A 16,419-nucleotide genomic window follows, 5' to 3' on the forward strand; every position below is an offset into this window, starting at 1 on the left:
TCCATCCTTTCTCTAATATTTTACAATTTATTTTGAAATTGAACCATGCCTTTAGCATAGAGTGATGGTGTGCCTGTTGTTTCTGTAAATAAAATGTTCATGTTGAATTCAAATAAATAAATCTACATATCATAACATGAAACTGCCCTAATTTTACTCCTAATTTGATGAATATATTAGTGTTGAATAAAATGATTTCTCAGATGGAGGGGCAATGGGTGAACTATAAAGGTTTTGATCAAACCTTTCTTCCGTCCTTTCTCTAACATTTTACAATTTATTTTAAAATCAAACCATACCTTTAACATAGGGTGAAGGTGTGCCTGTTGTTTCTGTAAATAAAATGATCATGTTGAATTCAAATAAATAAATCTACATATCATAACATGAATCTGCCCTAGTTTTACTCCCAATTTGATGAATATATCAGTGTTGAATAAAATGATTTTTCAGATGGAGGGGCGATGGATGAATTATAAAGGTTTTGATCAAACCTTTCTTCCGTCCTTTCTCTAACATTTTACATTTTATTTTAAAATTGAACCATACCTTTAGCATAAGGTGAAGGTGTGCCTGTTGTTTCTGTAAATAAAATGATCATGTTGAATTCAAATAAATAAATCTACAAATCATAACATGAAACTACCCTTGATTTACTACCAATGTGATGAGTATATTAGTGGTGAATAAAATGATTGTTCAGATGGAGGATCAATGGTTGAATTATATCCATGTATACCTTAATCTCCCTCTAGGACAGCTGTCATATCTACGGACTAACGTGTATCATGTGCCTCACATTTGCTTACAGTTTTCTAATATTAGGGCAGTACTGCAATATTTTCAATTGATTTGCAATCCCAATTATACCTGTACCAATTCAGACAAACTAGAGATCCTTCATGTAGGAGCCTATCTGATTTATGAGACCTGTTGTCACCATTCTTAATCATACTGAATAAATATACTTTTGAGTCCATGCTTCAGATCTTAGTTGGTGCATTTTTCAAAGGTAGAATTTGATTTCTTGAAGGAACAAAATTAATGCCTTAGAAATCAACAGTAGAATGAACACAATGGAATGATCCTCCTTTTTAAAGTTTAATCAAACCTTCCTTTCTGTCCTTTCTATAAAAAGTTATAACTTATTTTTTACAGTTAAACCATACCTGTAGTATTGGCTGGATGTGTGACTGTTGTTTCTTTAAATTTAATGATCATGTTGAATTCAAATAAATAAATCTACATATCATAACATGAATCGGCCCTAGTTTTACTCCCAATTTGATGAGCATATTAGTGTTGAATAAAATGATTTTTCAGATGGAGGGGCAATGGGTGAATAATAAAAGTTTTGATCAAACCTTTCTCCCGTCCTTTCTCTAACATTTTACCATTTATTTTAAAATTGAACGATACCTTTAGTATATGGTCGAAGTGTGCCTGTTGGTTCTAAAAATAAAACTATCATGTTAAATTCAAATATATAATTTGCATATCACAAGATGATACTGCCCTAATTTTACTCCCAATTTGATGAATATATTAGGGTTGAATAAAATGATTGTTCGGATGGAGGGTCAATGGTTGAATTATACGCATGTACACCTTAATCTCCCTCTATGACAGCTGTCATATCTACGGACTAACATGTATCATGTGCCTTACATTTGCTTACAGTTTTCTAATATTCTGCAAGACTGCATTATTTTCCATTGATTTTCAAATCCTAATTTTACCTGTACCAATTCAGACCAAATAGAGATCCTTCATCTAGGAGCCTATCTGAATTAAGAGACCTAGGGCCTGACTCATGGAAGTGTTTTATAATAGCACAATCCCATAGGAAAATGCTCCATGAATCAGGCCCCTGTTGTCACCATTTTAATCATACTGAATAAATATACTATTGAGTCCATGCTTCAGATGTTAGTTGTTGCATTTTTCAAAGGTAGAATTTGACTTCCTTCAAGGAACAAAATGAATGACTTGCTAAACAAAAGTTGAATGAACACAATGGAATGATCCTCCTTTTTCAAGTTTAATCAAACCTTCCTTTCTGTCCTTTCTATGAAAAGTTATAATTTTTTTACAATTGAACCTTACCTGTAGTATAGGCTGGATGTGTGCCTGTTTTTTCTGTAAACAAAATGATCATGTTGAATTCATATAAATAAATCTACAGGAGCCTATCTAAATTATGTGTCATGTTGTCACCATTATTAATTATACTCAATAAATATACTATTGAGCCCATGCTTCAGATCTTATTTGGTGCAATTTATTTTAAAATTGAACCATACCTGGAGCAGAGGTTGGACGTGCGCCTGTTGGTTCAAGAAATAAAATCATCATGTTGAATTAAAATGAATAAGTCTGCATATCACAAGATGAAACTCCTCTAGTTGTGCTCCCAATTTAATTAATATATTAGTGTTGAATAATATGATTGTTCGGATGGAGGGTCACTGATTGAATCCTACGCTGTGAGAAACCTGAGGGTATTGTGAGAAACCAAATGGTGTCTCACCGACCAATCCCTTGGGATCTTTCATCAAGGTTGTCCGGGCATGGCCGTCGTTATTGGATCCAGACCCCAGGGGTGGACCAGTGTGGGAGGATCCCCTGGATGAGTGGTCCCTAGGGAGTGGGAGTGGGGACCCGAAGGAGAGACACAGTATCCCTGTTCACACACTCTGTTATATGGGCCATATTGTTGAAGGGAAGACAGATTCACAATCAGCCAATCTGGTTGACATGTCCCAGTATCAGGACCGGGCAGATTCAGGCCCTTGATCCTAATGACTCGCACCTCAATCCTGTTACCTTTCCCCACTGGGATAAAAGGGGATGCATGAGAGCACCCAGAGAGTGAGGCAAAGCACAGAAGCAAGGCGAGATGGGCAACCAAAGAGAGCAAGACCAGCAGAATGGAAGGGTAGAAAATCCTGGGAAGGTGACGCGAGTACGGAAGTAGAGCAGACGCGACCGGGAGGAAAATGAAAGGCTGTGTTGTCCTACCAGCTTTCAGGTGAAGGTCACCTGCAGTATCCCAAAGGAGCAACTCCCTGCTACTGCAGAAGGTCACAGCAGCACCTCACAGCTGTGAAAATATGGTGATATTTTTGTATGCCGATATTTTTTGCGGGGATATTAACGCATGGAACCACCACTATTCATACTAAGTGAGTTCCAATGCCTACATGTACACCTTAATGTCCTTTTATGACAGCTGGCATATCTACGGGGTAACCTATGCATCATTTGCCTCATTTAAACCAGTTATCCAATCTTAGGGCAGTACTGCAATACTTTCCATTGATTTGAAGAACCCAATTTCACCTGTACCAAGTGAGCCAAACTAGAGAATCTCCATGTAGGAGCATATCTGAATGATGAGATCTGTCATAACAATTGTTAATGATAGTGAGTAAATATATGATTCAGTCCATCCTTCAGATCTTAGTTTTTGCATTTTGCAAAGGTAGAATTGAACTTCCTTCATGGATTTAATGTAATACTTGGAAATCTAAAGTACAATGAACATAATGGAATGATCCTACTTTTAAAAGTTTCATCAAACCTTCTTTTCTGTCCTTTCTGTCCTGTGTATAACATGTTATAATTTATTTTAAAATTGAAAAATACATGGAGCATAGGAAATGATCATGTTGAATTCACATAAATATGTCTGTGTACCACAAGTTGAAACTGCCCTAGTTTTACTCCCAATTGGATGAATATACTAGTGTTGAAAAAAAAATCTGATGGAGGTGCATTGAGCGAATTATAAAGGTTTTGATCAAACTTTGTTTTTGTCCTTTCTATAACATTTTAGAATTTATTTTAAAATTGAACCATTCCTGGAGCATAGGTTTGACCTGCACCTGTTGTTTCAGGAAAAAACATGATCATGCTGAATTCAAATAAATAAGTCTGCACATCACAAGATGAAACTACCCTAGCTTTATCCCCAATTCTATTCATAGATTTGTGGTGAATACAATTATTGTTCAGATGAATGGGTGATTGGTGAATTATAACATTGATGATAATGATAATGATGTGTTATTTATATAGCACCTTAATCCAAAGCGCTTTACAGAGCACATATTTACATACATTATCACCCAACCGAAATCGGTACTCATTTATCGACCTCGGAAGGATGAAAGGCTGGGTTGGCCTTGCCGGGATTCGAACCTGCAGATCACGCTCAGATCGCAGTAGCGAGCGATCAACCCGCTGAGCTATCTTACCGGAAGTGGGAGTGGAATCGAATGATGGATGGATCCATTAAAACAGTCTATATATTAGTTATTTGCTACTAGTTGAAATGAACATCAGATTAAGTATTATTGCTAAACTGTTTCACTATTTACATAGAGTTTTCTTTCGCGGTGACTCAAATATCATCTTAAGATCTACTTTTAATTTAAAATATACTTGGTTTAAGAGGAGTTCCGATATCTGTTTGTGAAACAAAAATGAGAATTTCTTTACAAACTCTTTTAAGGGTGCAGAAGTACGGCTCGGACATGCAGGTGACATGGTTTTTCCTTAAAGACTTTTATTTAAAGAAATTGGTAGGTTGGGAAATTGCCACTCTGTCCCTAAAGCTAAGAGGGGTTCCAATGCCACAAATAAAACTCATCAGAATGTCATGAAAGAAAATGTCAGTCAACTGACCTATCCTAAAAAAGGCTATTTCTGACCCGAACACTAACAACTTAAACTAACGTGCAAGGGTGTTGTCTTCTTCTGGTTGGTGGTAAAAGGTTCTTCACACACATAAAGTTTCCAATTTCTTTTGTTGCTAATAAGAAAACAAATGCTCTCTTCAAGTGTCACAATGTCCCAGTCCCAGTAGATGACTCCCTTCCCTTGCTGCGCCTCTGGCATGCCAAGTGATGTCATACAATGTTGATGTTCTTTGTGCCAGGGGAAATGGTTCACTTTCCCTGGCATACTCAGGCTTTCATAATGATACAAAATAATGTTCTCTGTACCAGGCGAAATGTCTCCCTTTTCCTTGTTTTTGTGCCTTTCAGCAACATCGTAAATATATTCTTTGTTTAAAATTCAATGGATATGTTGGAACAGTAAAGTCTGTTCCCATATAAATAAATGACTAAGATGAATTCAAGATCTAAGGTCCAGAAATCTGCTGTTATGGTCGCTTGTAAGGGGAAGCATCCCCCGAAATTTCCAGCAATGTTTAGCAAGGGCGCACTAATTCCCAGAGTCAATGAATTTGACTATCTTGGAATTAGGTATTCGTCAAACTTCTCATCCGAATAACACGTAGACAAACAGACCGTGAATTGTAAGCCAAACCGGTTATCATGGGTTTTAAACATATACAACTGAAAAGCGACCTCGGTTGCAAATTATGGCATGGAGCTATGGGGTTACAGCAATGTCAATCCAATCTATATTGTGGAGACTTTTTTAAAAGAGTGTTGGGACTCACTCGTGCAGCCCCTAATTCCGGGGTCCATCTTTAATGAGACTGTGAGCATATTAGTGACACCATCTTGGAACAGTCTTTATTTCATTGGCTCCAACTATGGGGTAATGCTAAGGCTAAATTGACTTGCAAACTGAATAGATAGCTAGTCCTAAAAGATTCAAACCTGAGGATTCCCTGGCTGATGTATGTAAATTCCAAGCTTGTGGGAATAAATGCAGCTCCATTTTTCATGTTATCAGTCATTCTGCCTGCTAGTGTGCTCAGAGATGTAAAAGTGAGGTTTCATTCACACATTGTGGAGAAAAGGGATTCTTTGGAGCTGGTGAACCCCTCGAATAGGAGGCATGCGATCATTGTGGCTACAGGCCTTCAAAAGTATTTGTTATGGTTTGAGAACCCTTCGATGCACATCGTGATAACAAGGGCATGTTTTAACTGTCTTCCCTTGAGAGCATTGGTGCAGTCTGGAAAAGTGGCGATGATAATTTGTTGAGCCTCTTGTGTAATGCCCTTAGGAAGGATTTGACAAATTTTTTGTTATTTTGTCAGGTCTTCTCTAAGCTAAGAGTGAACACGCTACGACCACTTCTGCATGAATTAGGGGTGTTACAGTATAAACCTGCATTTTTTAGTTGCTTAGGACTGACTCTCCTTGAGTGGGATGGGCACTTTTGCCATTTTTGCGGCATGCCTTGAACATAAGGAAATGTTTGTTGAAATTTAAGGAAACTGGCTTGTCAATTTGTATGGTCTTTCAATGGTCTTATCTGCTTTACAACATTGTGTAATTGTGTATTTTTATGTGCTGCTGTTTTTCTGGAAATAGTTGTGTTATTTCTGACATAGGACCTCATTACGACAATGGAGGTAGCCATGCCGCTATTTGCGGCATGGCTACCCCCATAATGGGTACCGGGTCCGGGTTCCCTGAATGGGGAAATACCAGGCCATTTCGACCTTGGAGGGCCCGGTGTTTCCCCATTCAGAGAACCCGGACCCGGTACATCCCCATTCCCATTTGAGCCCGCGAATGGGGAGGATGCAAACAACGGGCCTGTTAATGACAGGCCCGTTGTTTGCATCCTGGCCTCCCGCGAGGAGACCTCGTAATGGGGCGGTAGAGGGATAATGGGGCTGGCATCCCTACCGGCCCCGTTATCCCTCTACCGCATACCTCGTAATGAGGCCCATAAACTTTTAATTAATTCAACTATATAATCTTTATATCACAGGCTGAATGAGCCCTGTATATACTCATCTAAAAACCTCTTTACTATTCATGCCATGTCAAAAAATGTATAGTGTGCAATGGTAATAAAGCAACAATGAATTCCATACTACAGGAATGCATGCAGAGAAAATGACCATTTGTATGAGCAACTTTTGCAGCTTTATTTTTGTTTTTAATGGTGGCTTGATGGATGACAGTAAATGTGTATGGATCAATGGATGGCTGGATGAATCTAAACATTGATTACTGGTTAATGATGGTTTGTATGGAGGGCTGATGGGTAACTTGCACAATGAATGATTTATGGAATGTTGATAGAATGTATTGATGGATGAATGGACTAATTCGAGCACATTATCTATTAATTATTTGCTATTAGATAAAGTGTATATCAGATTGAAAATGATTGCAAATGACATTGCACACTTCATGAGACCACAAAGTAATGTTAAAGAATGTTTGACCCCGATGTCTTTACATAGTGTAACGTCACATGTCATTTGATCATGATGACAACCCCAGAAGTGATGTTGTGAGTGTAATCAAAAATGTATGATTTATAACATAACACAAAAGCAGAAAATGTTTAACTATGGTGGTGCCCTCATACATCAACATAAGGGCCATGATATGAGAAGTGAACGCCCAACCCAACCAAAATACACCAAGAGCATTTCCTTAGTATGACAGAACCGTAACTGCCATTATATGATAATTATAGCCTCACATGCCAGGTATTGTTATTCTATAAGTATAGATCGACATTCATAGGTGGTGCTACAATATTTTCATGGTAGCCTCTTATTTATAGAACCTGTTACAGCGTATGGCTTAGTTGCACCAAATACCAGAATTATCAGAAATATGAGGGCACTAATACATGCCCTTATGACATTACAAAAATGTTCACTCTGATGGACCTGCAGTAAGAGATGTTGCATACACTTTGCCTCTGGAGACATCACAGTAAGTCAATGAATGAAAATAGGCTTTAATTATAGATGAAACAAATCGATGAAATAATAGGAATAAAGTCAATTGGAGATTCAATATCAGTACCCGGCGAGGGCGCAATCAGAATGAAAGAGCCATTCTTATTGGCCCTCGCCGAGTGATTACCAGGCCGGGAATCCCTCTGTCAGGATTCCACGTCCTTTGTCCCCGGCGGGGGCGTGGCAGCCCCTCAGCCATTGTGGAAGCTCGAAGCGGGGCCATCCCTGCTGGCATTGTGTGTTTAAATGTGTTTTTAATCAATTGCGGAATTATATTGTGTTTGTACGTGATAACTTTATGTCGATTAAAGGGGATTACAACAACAATATTCCAAATGAAAGTTGCAGATTCATATCGAACATTGGTTGTATTTCCAAATGTTATGATGCTTTGTGCTTTCTGAACATGGGCTTCTAATAAATCACAGTCCACTGCCAGTAACACATCTTAAAAAACAATTGCTTTATCTCCTTTTGAAAACAGCTGTGAGTTCATCACTAAAATTTGAGGAGTTCTCTTTATTATCCGGCTGTGTTTTGAAGCCATGCTGTGGCCAACAAAAATAAGTTTTAACAAGCTTACTTGGTTACTCAAATTAAATGTGCACACTATTAGGCTTAGCAGTCTTTATGTTTTATCTGTCTGCCCCATGTTTTCAACATACATTTTCCAGGGTTTGGCTAATACATGAGTTCACAAATCTTAATCTCAAATGTCAAATTTGTATCCAACGAATCTAAATTTAAATGTTTTTCTGGGAAAACTCTTTCAGGCTTTAGTTACAGTCTGGGGCACTCTTTGGTCGTCCTGCTTTCACCAGGTCTTTCAACACCCGTCCAAGGTGTCAGTCTTCTCATGCTCCTCCACTGGCTTTTGTTTTTTTCAATTTGCAAGTGGTTTCCTTCAAGACTCACTGTGGAATTCGGTTTCTCAACATTCACTCTAAGTCTCTCCTCGAGCTTTGTTTTCCTCGGCATTCAGTTGGGGCCCCTGCCAGAAATTGGATTTCTACAGCTTTCACTCAAGGTCCTCCTTGGGTGTCTTTAGCATTCACCTGAGGTCTCAGAGACCTTGGATTTCTTCAGCATTAACCTAAGGACTCTCCCAGACATTGGGTTTCTTCAACAGTCACTTGAGGTCTTATGAACACGTCAAGATGGTTCTGCCGTTGTTTGTAACATTACCTTTGTCAATTCCTTGTACTACAGATTACAGAGAATATCAAAGATGTTCATCTATGTTAATCCTCAGTTCTCTTGACATAACCTCTTGCCAAAGAAACATCTTCCACATGTCATTTTGTTCCTATTTGCATCTTTATATCTAGATATACAAAAACCTACAAATACATATCTGAAATGAATGTATTACTCATAGAGCATTACTACATGTGGCTGTACTGCATTTGCCCAATGGGACTCTAAAAAGTCTCTAAATAACCCATACAAGTACTGCTACCACACACAGCAAGGCCAATTCAGTTACTAAAAAAAGAATATAAATGAATGAGGCACTAACACTCATTACTCTCTATACATTATGTGTGATGTTTGGAGCACGTGCTGGAGGCATGCGTGTGCAAACTATACGTGTTTTCATTAATAATTATATGTTCCTATTCAGCAATGCTATATGTGATCTAAGAGGTCTTACCAAAATAATTATAGCATTTGCTGAACCTTCTCCAAATAAAGTTCATCACACTTGGTTCAACGTATCCATCCAGCAAGTGATGTAATGTATATCCATTGACATTATTATTATTTATTTTTCATTAGTGTATTTTAAACTGAGAAATTATTTTATATGAAGACTAACGTCATGTTAACATCTAAATAACAACTAAGATTATTTCCCTTTGAGACCTGCCAAAAAATAAACATCATGAAAATCTGAGAGGAGATGACAAATTATGCTTTTCCACCCTTCTTCACGTCTAAAAACATCCTGCACATTCTACACACCTATGTTTCAAATCAAGCTGATGAAAGCCTTGAATATACCATTGTGCATCATCCAATGTCAATTAAATCCTACCAACATTGTCCCCCAAACTCTCAGACATCATACATTCTTCTCTCACCATGCTCCCAGTTCACATGAAGCTAGCAAAAATCACCACTGTGCTAAAGAACCCATCAGACAAACACACAATGCTAGCCAATTACAGACTGATTTCAAATTCTTTCATACCTCAGTTTAATCCTTGAAATGAAAGTAACAGGCGATTTCCAGGAGTACGTGGAACAATTCCACCTAATCCCTGATTGCCACTCTGGCTTCAGAACTTGCAAATCGACGGAAACAGAAATAGAAACCATCATGCTAGACCACCTTATGAAACTGGATGAGACTATCACACAGCCCTACGGCAATATAGACCATGACATCCTGATCAACAGACTGATACAATTGATCTTTGTCTGACCATGCAAAGGATATTATTGATCCAGAATCATATTTACAAAGCTAGATGGTTTAACCAGCTTACAGCTATTACCAGACTCAGTCACTATTACGTCTTCTCAGCCACTATTGCCATTGCCCAACATGAATCATTTAAATATTTGTATTACATGTATTCTTGTTCTATTTCATAGGTAATGCACTTTGCAGTAGTTGAAAGGAAGCAATTGCGGCTGTGTTTAAAACTCCTGGGTATATAAATAAATTAGCAGTAAAAATAATGGTGCTTGTTAACATAATTACAGACACGGAAAACATGTACCAACATCTCTTAATTCGGACTCTAATTATGCACAATACAGCAATGTATTTTGTATATCAACACAGTAATATGTTTTTACTTCTGCTGTGAAATTTAGTGTGGACAATTCAATACAAAGAAAACTTAATCTTAAATAACTCAACACCTACCTGTTGAAGACGGAGTGCTTGGTGGAACTGAAATTGAGAAGAACACATGAGTTCATTACTGGTAAGGTTTTTTTCAATTATACAATTATACTTCATTTTATTGATGTACTAAATGATATTGCTGCCAAAGCATATTTATATGTATGTCCTGTTACGGTTACATAAAATAAAAGCTTATGTACATTAAAAGCACAGTTCTTCCTTTAATAAAAGTTCTTGTTATAACATCCAAAGTGTGTACACCAGAATACATCTCAGTAGGGATTAAAAACTGTGTCAAGCTTGAGATTCATAACAAATAAATGTTTGAGGAGTAGATCATGTGTGAATTTAATACACTAACATATGTAGCATATGTCACTATCTTTAATAAAGTATCACAGTAATTTGTACACCACCCCAGTAACCTATTGGCATAGTCCCACGAAAGTCAATGTAGGCATAGTTAGAATTTCCAACATGTTTTTTACTAAAAATTGTGGGTTAATAGAGATTCATCAGATTTGGAAAGAGTGAACTAAAATGAGTTCAGTACATTTACTTATTTATCAATGTTATTTCATGCATAATGATGCTAACACAATATATGTCATGAACACTGGTTTAAACATCACTGCAAATCGTCCAGTCAGAATTTCCCAAATAATGAGAAATTTAAGGTTGATCTAATTAAATAATTTCTAAAAGGTTTGTGGGAACATTTCTACACATCTGAAGCTCAAATATATTGAATCAAAATGTTATAACTTTTGAGACATATCCATTTATCAATCACAATAGTCACATGAATGGAAACTGCACTCAGATGCTCTGGCTCAGTTGTTAATATTGACAGTGTGTGAGGACAGGTATTCTTGAAAATGGGCACCATGTTGTTATAAAACCTGTACTTGTACATCCAGTTTGAATTTTAAAAGCCTTCATTCAAAAATGTCCCCTTTCGTATTGAATATGTTGAGTGAAACATGACGTGCAGCTTGTGAGAATATCTTACTCTCTAAGTTATGCTGTTACCCATTCATGGATCACCAGCCTTCTTGGAAACGAAAAATCCATTCCTCTGATTGATAAATCACTCCCACAGTTCTCCAGCCTTGTCCTGTTTGGGTTGCAGTGTCCCAGTCACACCAGATGCAACAAGAGGTAGGTGGTGTTTTTATATAGACCTGCCTATGTATTCTAAAGTGGTGTTGGTGTGGTACAGCCATGCTAAAAGAGTAATGGGCAGATCACAAAGAAGGCATATTAAGGAAACAAAAATGACTTTAAATCTGTGAGAACAAGATCATATCAATTATTGTTAAGTACTCCATTGGCTCTAGGTATCCAGTGTAATACAGATTAAAGTCCTTTGTTTAATACATAAGGCATCCTGTGATAAGGGGTCAGGTTATTTGCAAGATTTAGCCCATCGCTGCATCCCAATCAGATCTTTACACTCCTTCAATTTACATGCCAACTACCATGAAATGTGGAAACCCCAAAAATACAGGGGCAAAGCCCGAGTGGTACACATTTCTGAACTCTGGAATGATTCCAATCAAGACATGAGAACTTCCTAGCATTCCTAAATGTACTGAAAACAGAACTTTTGTAAAGAGACATTTGACTGAATTTGCACTTGTGTGATGGGTGCCAGCCAATCACCTGACTATAAAAGCAGTCTTTATTTTATCGGTTGCTCTGAGAAGAGCAAATGCACATCTCCCACATGAAAGAGAAATGTATCATGCATTGGTCTCCCGCTCCGGCATGCATCATGAATGAAACAATGTTACAAGTTCTGCGACTTCAACTTTCGGAAAATCAAACTATAGTGAATACACATTGCCCACGCTTACTGCAGACTTTATACACAGAAACAACATATGGTGGAGTTCTGGTGAGAAAACAAGGAATGCAAGCCGCCTCAGAGAAGGGGTTCTGAAAATCAACACAAAATACACCCTAGTTTGTAATTCAAAATGGTAGCTAGCCATTAATTTACTTTAGGCCAGCCCCACCTAACCAAAAGCACATGGCCAAATCAGGAATTACCTCCACTAACAGCAAAAAGGTGAAGACTATTTCCCTGAAACCACCCAGTAGGAGAAGTAATAGGCTTTTCTTTTATCTCAGGCACCCCAGCTAGAATTTGCCAGTGCTGCGAAGAGCTTACAGTAGGCAGAACCTGAAAGACCACAAGACTCGGCTATATGAAGAAACACCTGGGCACAGATGGCCAGAGGAAAGCATCTGACCCTTGGAGATCTGAACCAAAGGGTTCCCATCAGAGGAAGATAGCACAATGGTGAAGAGCTGCATGGAGGACACCATGTGAAAGGTGAGCTTGTAGAATTGTGGGAAGTTATAGATGATTGATTTGGTGCCACAAGAGAGTGAGTCACTATAAAAGAAGGATACCATCTTGGGGAGAGGGCTAAGAGGTACCAACTGTGAAGTAGTGAGAGATTGGAAAAGAAAGAAGGATTAAAGGAATTAAAGAGACAAATAGAGATTGTTAGTGGATGAATAGCAAATGACATTATCTTAGTGTAGGAAGTTAATACCATCATCTGGGTAGTAAGAGGCAACAATAGTGTGAAAGTGATAGAGGATGAGAGAGTGAAGTTGAGGGAAAAGACAGAAGAGGTAAGGATTATTGGAGAGAGGTCTAGAGGGGAAGAGATGGGGACCAGAAAGAGGGAGATAATTGTGGGCATGAAAGGATCAAGATAAACCAAAAGGAGATCAAATACATTTAGAACAAGTGATAGCTATTAGTGGAAGAGTGAGAAAGAAGTGAAAAGTCGAGCAAGGGGGATAAAGTCTACAAATCAAGCAACTACGGAAAATGGAACAGGGACATTCCACAAAACCATATTGGTCCAGAAAACAGTGTAGAAGTGGGAAGAGGTTTGGGACAGTGAAGCCATACCAATGAGCAAGACAGAAAGAATAAGAAATTAAAGAAGGAAGATAGTCTGGGAGACAGTCATCAGGAAAGCGGTGGAGAGCTGATAGCATGTGACGGCTCCTCAATCAAACCCCACCAAAGTCAGCAAGACCTCCTGGAAGCAAAACCCTGAGCAACAATCTAGAAAACAACCAAGGAGGCAAAGGTCTGGCAAACCTACACCCTCGCCCTCCCGAGAGCCGTCGAAGTGTATAAGAGGATTACCACTTGGACACGGAGAGAGTTTGAGAAGCAATCCACCTCATAATGGGTACAGGAGGAGGAAAGGACACAGCCAATGCATTGAACTTTCAGTTATCATTACTAAGGCCTTTGGGAAGTTTTTGTTGGGATTATGGAACACTTGGCACCCTTTTCTACAAGAACGGAGATCCCTATCCTTCTGAGTACTTAATTGGGAAAACTGCTGACTGTATACTTAAGTTAGAAATTGACATGTTTGGAACATTATTCAGTACTTACATCTGGCCCCGAATTTCATTCTAACACGTTAGGTAATTAATTTGATAATACATCCTGATACTGTATGTTATTTTTGCAAACTGTAAGAAAACATTTTAAATAGATCTTGCTGCCAATTTCTATTTCAGAGAACACAAGTGCCAGGTAAACACGGTGTGGACTCAACATACTGTAGGGGTGTGAGCACATGTGAACATGTTAGCAGACAGAATGAATATGTCTGTGAATCAAATCAGGTCACACTGACAAGATTTAAAAGATTCAATATATTCCAAATGTTTGGGAGAAACGTGTTATCCTTTTGAGCTGAATAAAATATCAAAAAGGGGAAGCAACACCAATGTGTCAGTTACTGGCATTTGAATAATCAAAACTGCTAGTATCTAAATGCTCCCAATCACCGTGGCTCAAATATTAACCTTCGTGTATAAGCCTTGTGAAATGAGGTTAGACAACAAGGAGTTGGATGGCAATGAAATAGGATTTCCCCATTGTATGATTATTCTTATTGACTTTGTGTATGACTGTCTATTGGGAATGTTAAGATGGGTGTTATAGTAGCAAATGCAAACTAGACACTTGAGAAGTGGGGGTTAACAGCTTTATTGATACTGAGTGGTGGGGTCTTGCAAACATCTCATTGCTCCACCTACGGGTTAGCCTCACCCTTGGGCTAGAAGATCATGTATACTTTTTGTAGGTACTCCTACAGGGCCTATGGGTAAGGTATCTATTACACAAGATGTAGAATCTAGTGCAAACAGTGTCAGGGTGGAGGCTTAACGCAGCATGTGAAAGGTTCTATTCTAAGAAAGACCTTGGGCCTCATTACGACCCTGGCGGAAGACCTTGGTGCTATTAGCACCATGGTCCATGCCGGTAAGTTACCGACTCCGCCATGGAGAAAGGGGGAATTACCACCCCATTACAAGGTTGGCGGGGCGGTAATTCCTCCTTCCTCCATGGCCCTTCCCCATTCCCATTTTGGACCTATAGGGCTCAATGGGAATGGGGAAGGCGTTAAGTACGGTGCCGCAAATTGCTGCACCGTACTTAGCACCAAGGTCCCTTTGCGGGTCCCTACTTTAACGGCTGGTCTACACCAGCCGTTAAGGTCGGGTCCCGCAAAGGGACCTCGTAATTAGGCGCTAATAGGTTAACGGCGCCGCAGCCTTTTACGGTGCCGTTAACCCATTAGCGCCTGGGTCGTAATGAGGCCCCTTGTCTCCCAGTACAAGTTCTTTCCCCGAGTCTAATGTGGAGATGCCATGGTTGTCTCATCATGTGGCCTCCTTCAGTTCATTCAGATTCTCAAAGTATTTAAAGCACCCCAGCATGCATCTTTCTTGGTCTTGACAGTTTCTCCTTGAATTGTTGATCACCTTCCTAGCCCTTGAAGGTGTAAACACAGAACAAACCTACAAGATGAAATGTAAGATTCCCTGTGATCGAAGGGGATAACCAAGATGACTAAGACACATTTCCAGCAGGAATTTCTGCTCAGATCATCACTGCATTGCCATTCATTTCTGCCTTCTGCAATTGCCTGAATTGACAATGCAGTGCTAAGGTGTGGAGACTGCTTGGGCTGCAAAGACCAGATCATGTGCAGCTAGTCACTCTGCTGCAAAGTCTGCAGAAGAATGCCTTTGCTTGCCTTTTGCACCTCTCTGGGAGCCCCGGCTGCATGGGATTTCATGCGAAGCACAGGATGCAGTGTGAGGCAGTAGGCCGCAGTGCCGCACAGCCAGCAGCAGCCGAAATGTATCGGAACGTTCAGAAACTTTACGACCTAACCAGTGCCTGGTGGCATATGGAACTCGGATTGGGGTCCGTTAGGCACCATCATTCATTTGGTGGTTCTTTGTGTGGTGCTTGGATAGGAGACTTTCTATCAGCTGGGTTATCCATCACGGCAGAACCATGCCACTTGGAAGTCTTCATAGAAGAACTCGCACGAAACATGCTTTTCGCCACCACAGACCACACCCGCAGTAGGGACCATGGGCAATGACGGCAGGTGGCAACATACATAACATGGGCCTCCACCGCGACCACCACACCATTAATATATATAGATAGTTGCCCGGTAGTGTTTTAAAATATACATTGGGCACAACCAAAGGCCATGCTCACCCACCCAAAAGAAATGTATAAAGGCCATGGCCTTGGGTCATGACCACCTACTGGGTCCAAAAGAAACATATTCGGGAACATGTACAGTGGACATGGACAAAGGCTGTGGACAAAGGACATGGCTAGTGGCCCGTTAGTGTTTAAGTGGTCCTGAAAGACATGTATAGTGGCCCCCTACTTAGTCCAAAAGAACATATTGGTGCACGTGAAATGTGGACATTGACGAAGGCCATGGCTAGTAACCTGGTAGTGTTTTAAAATATACAAGGTCCCACAGCCAAACGCCTTTGT

At 39.3% G+C, this 16,419-nt stretch overlaps 1 protein-coding gene across 50 annotated transcripts in view; it reads right to left on the reverse strand.

Annotated features, from left to right (window-relative positions):
* The window catches only part of LOC138513982 (mucin-19), a 1,848,798-nt gene that overhangs the window by 74,948 nt on the left and 1,757,431 nt on the right, over positions 1–16,419 (reverse strand). For all 50 annotated transcript variants that reach the window (XM_069629210.1, XM_069629207.1, XM_069629194.1 and 47 more), the window contains one exon: positions 10,575–10,601. In XM_069629210.1, the coding sequence (XP_069485311.1) occupies positions 10,575–10,601 (27 nt within the window). The remainder of the gene's footprint in view (positions 1–10,574; positions 10,602–16,419) is intronic.

This window comes from Ambystoma mexicanum, chromosome 12, assembly GCF_040938575.1.
Source record: "Ambystoma mexicanum isolate Mex_15411 chromosome 12, UKY_AmexF1_1, whole genome shotgun sequence".
Classification (NCBI taxonomy): Eukaryota; Metazoa; Chordata; class Amphibia; order Caudata; family Ambystomatidae; genus Ambystoma; species Ambystoma mexicanum.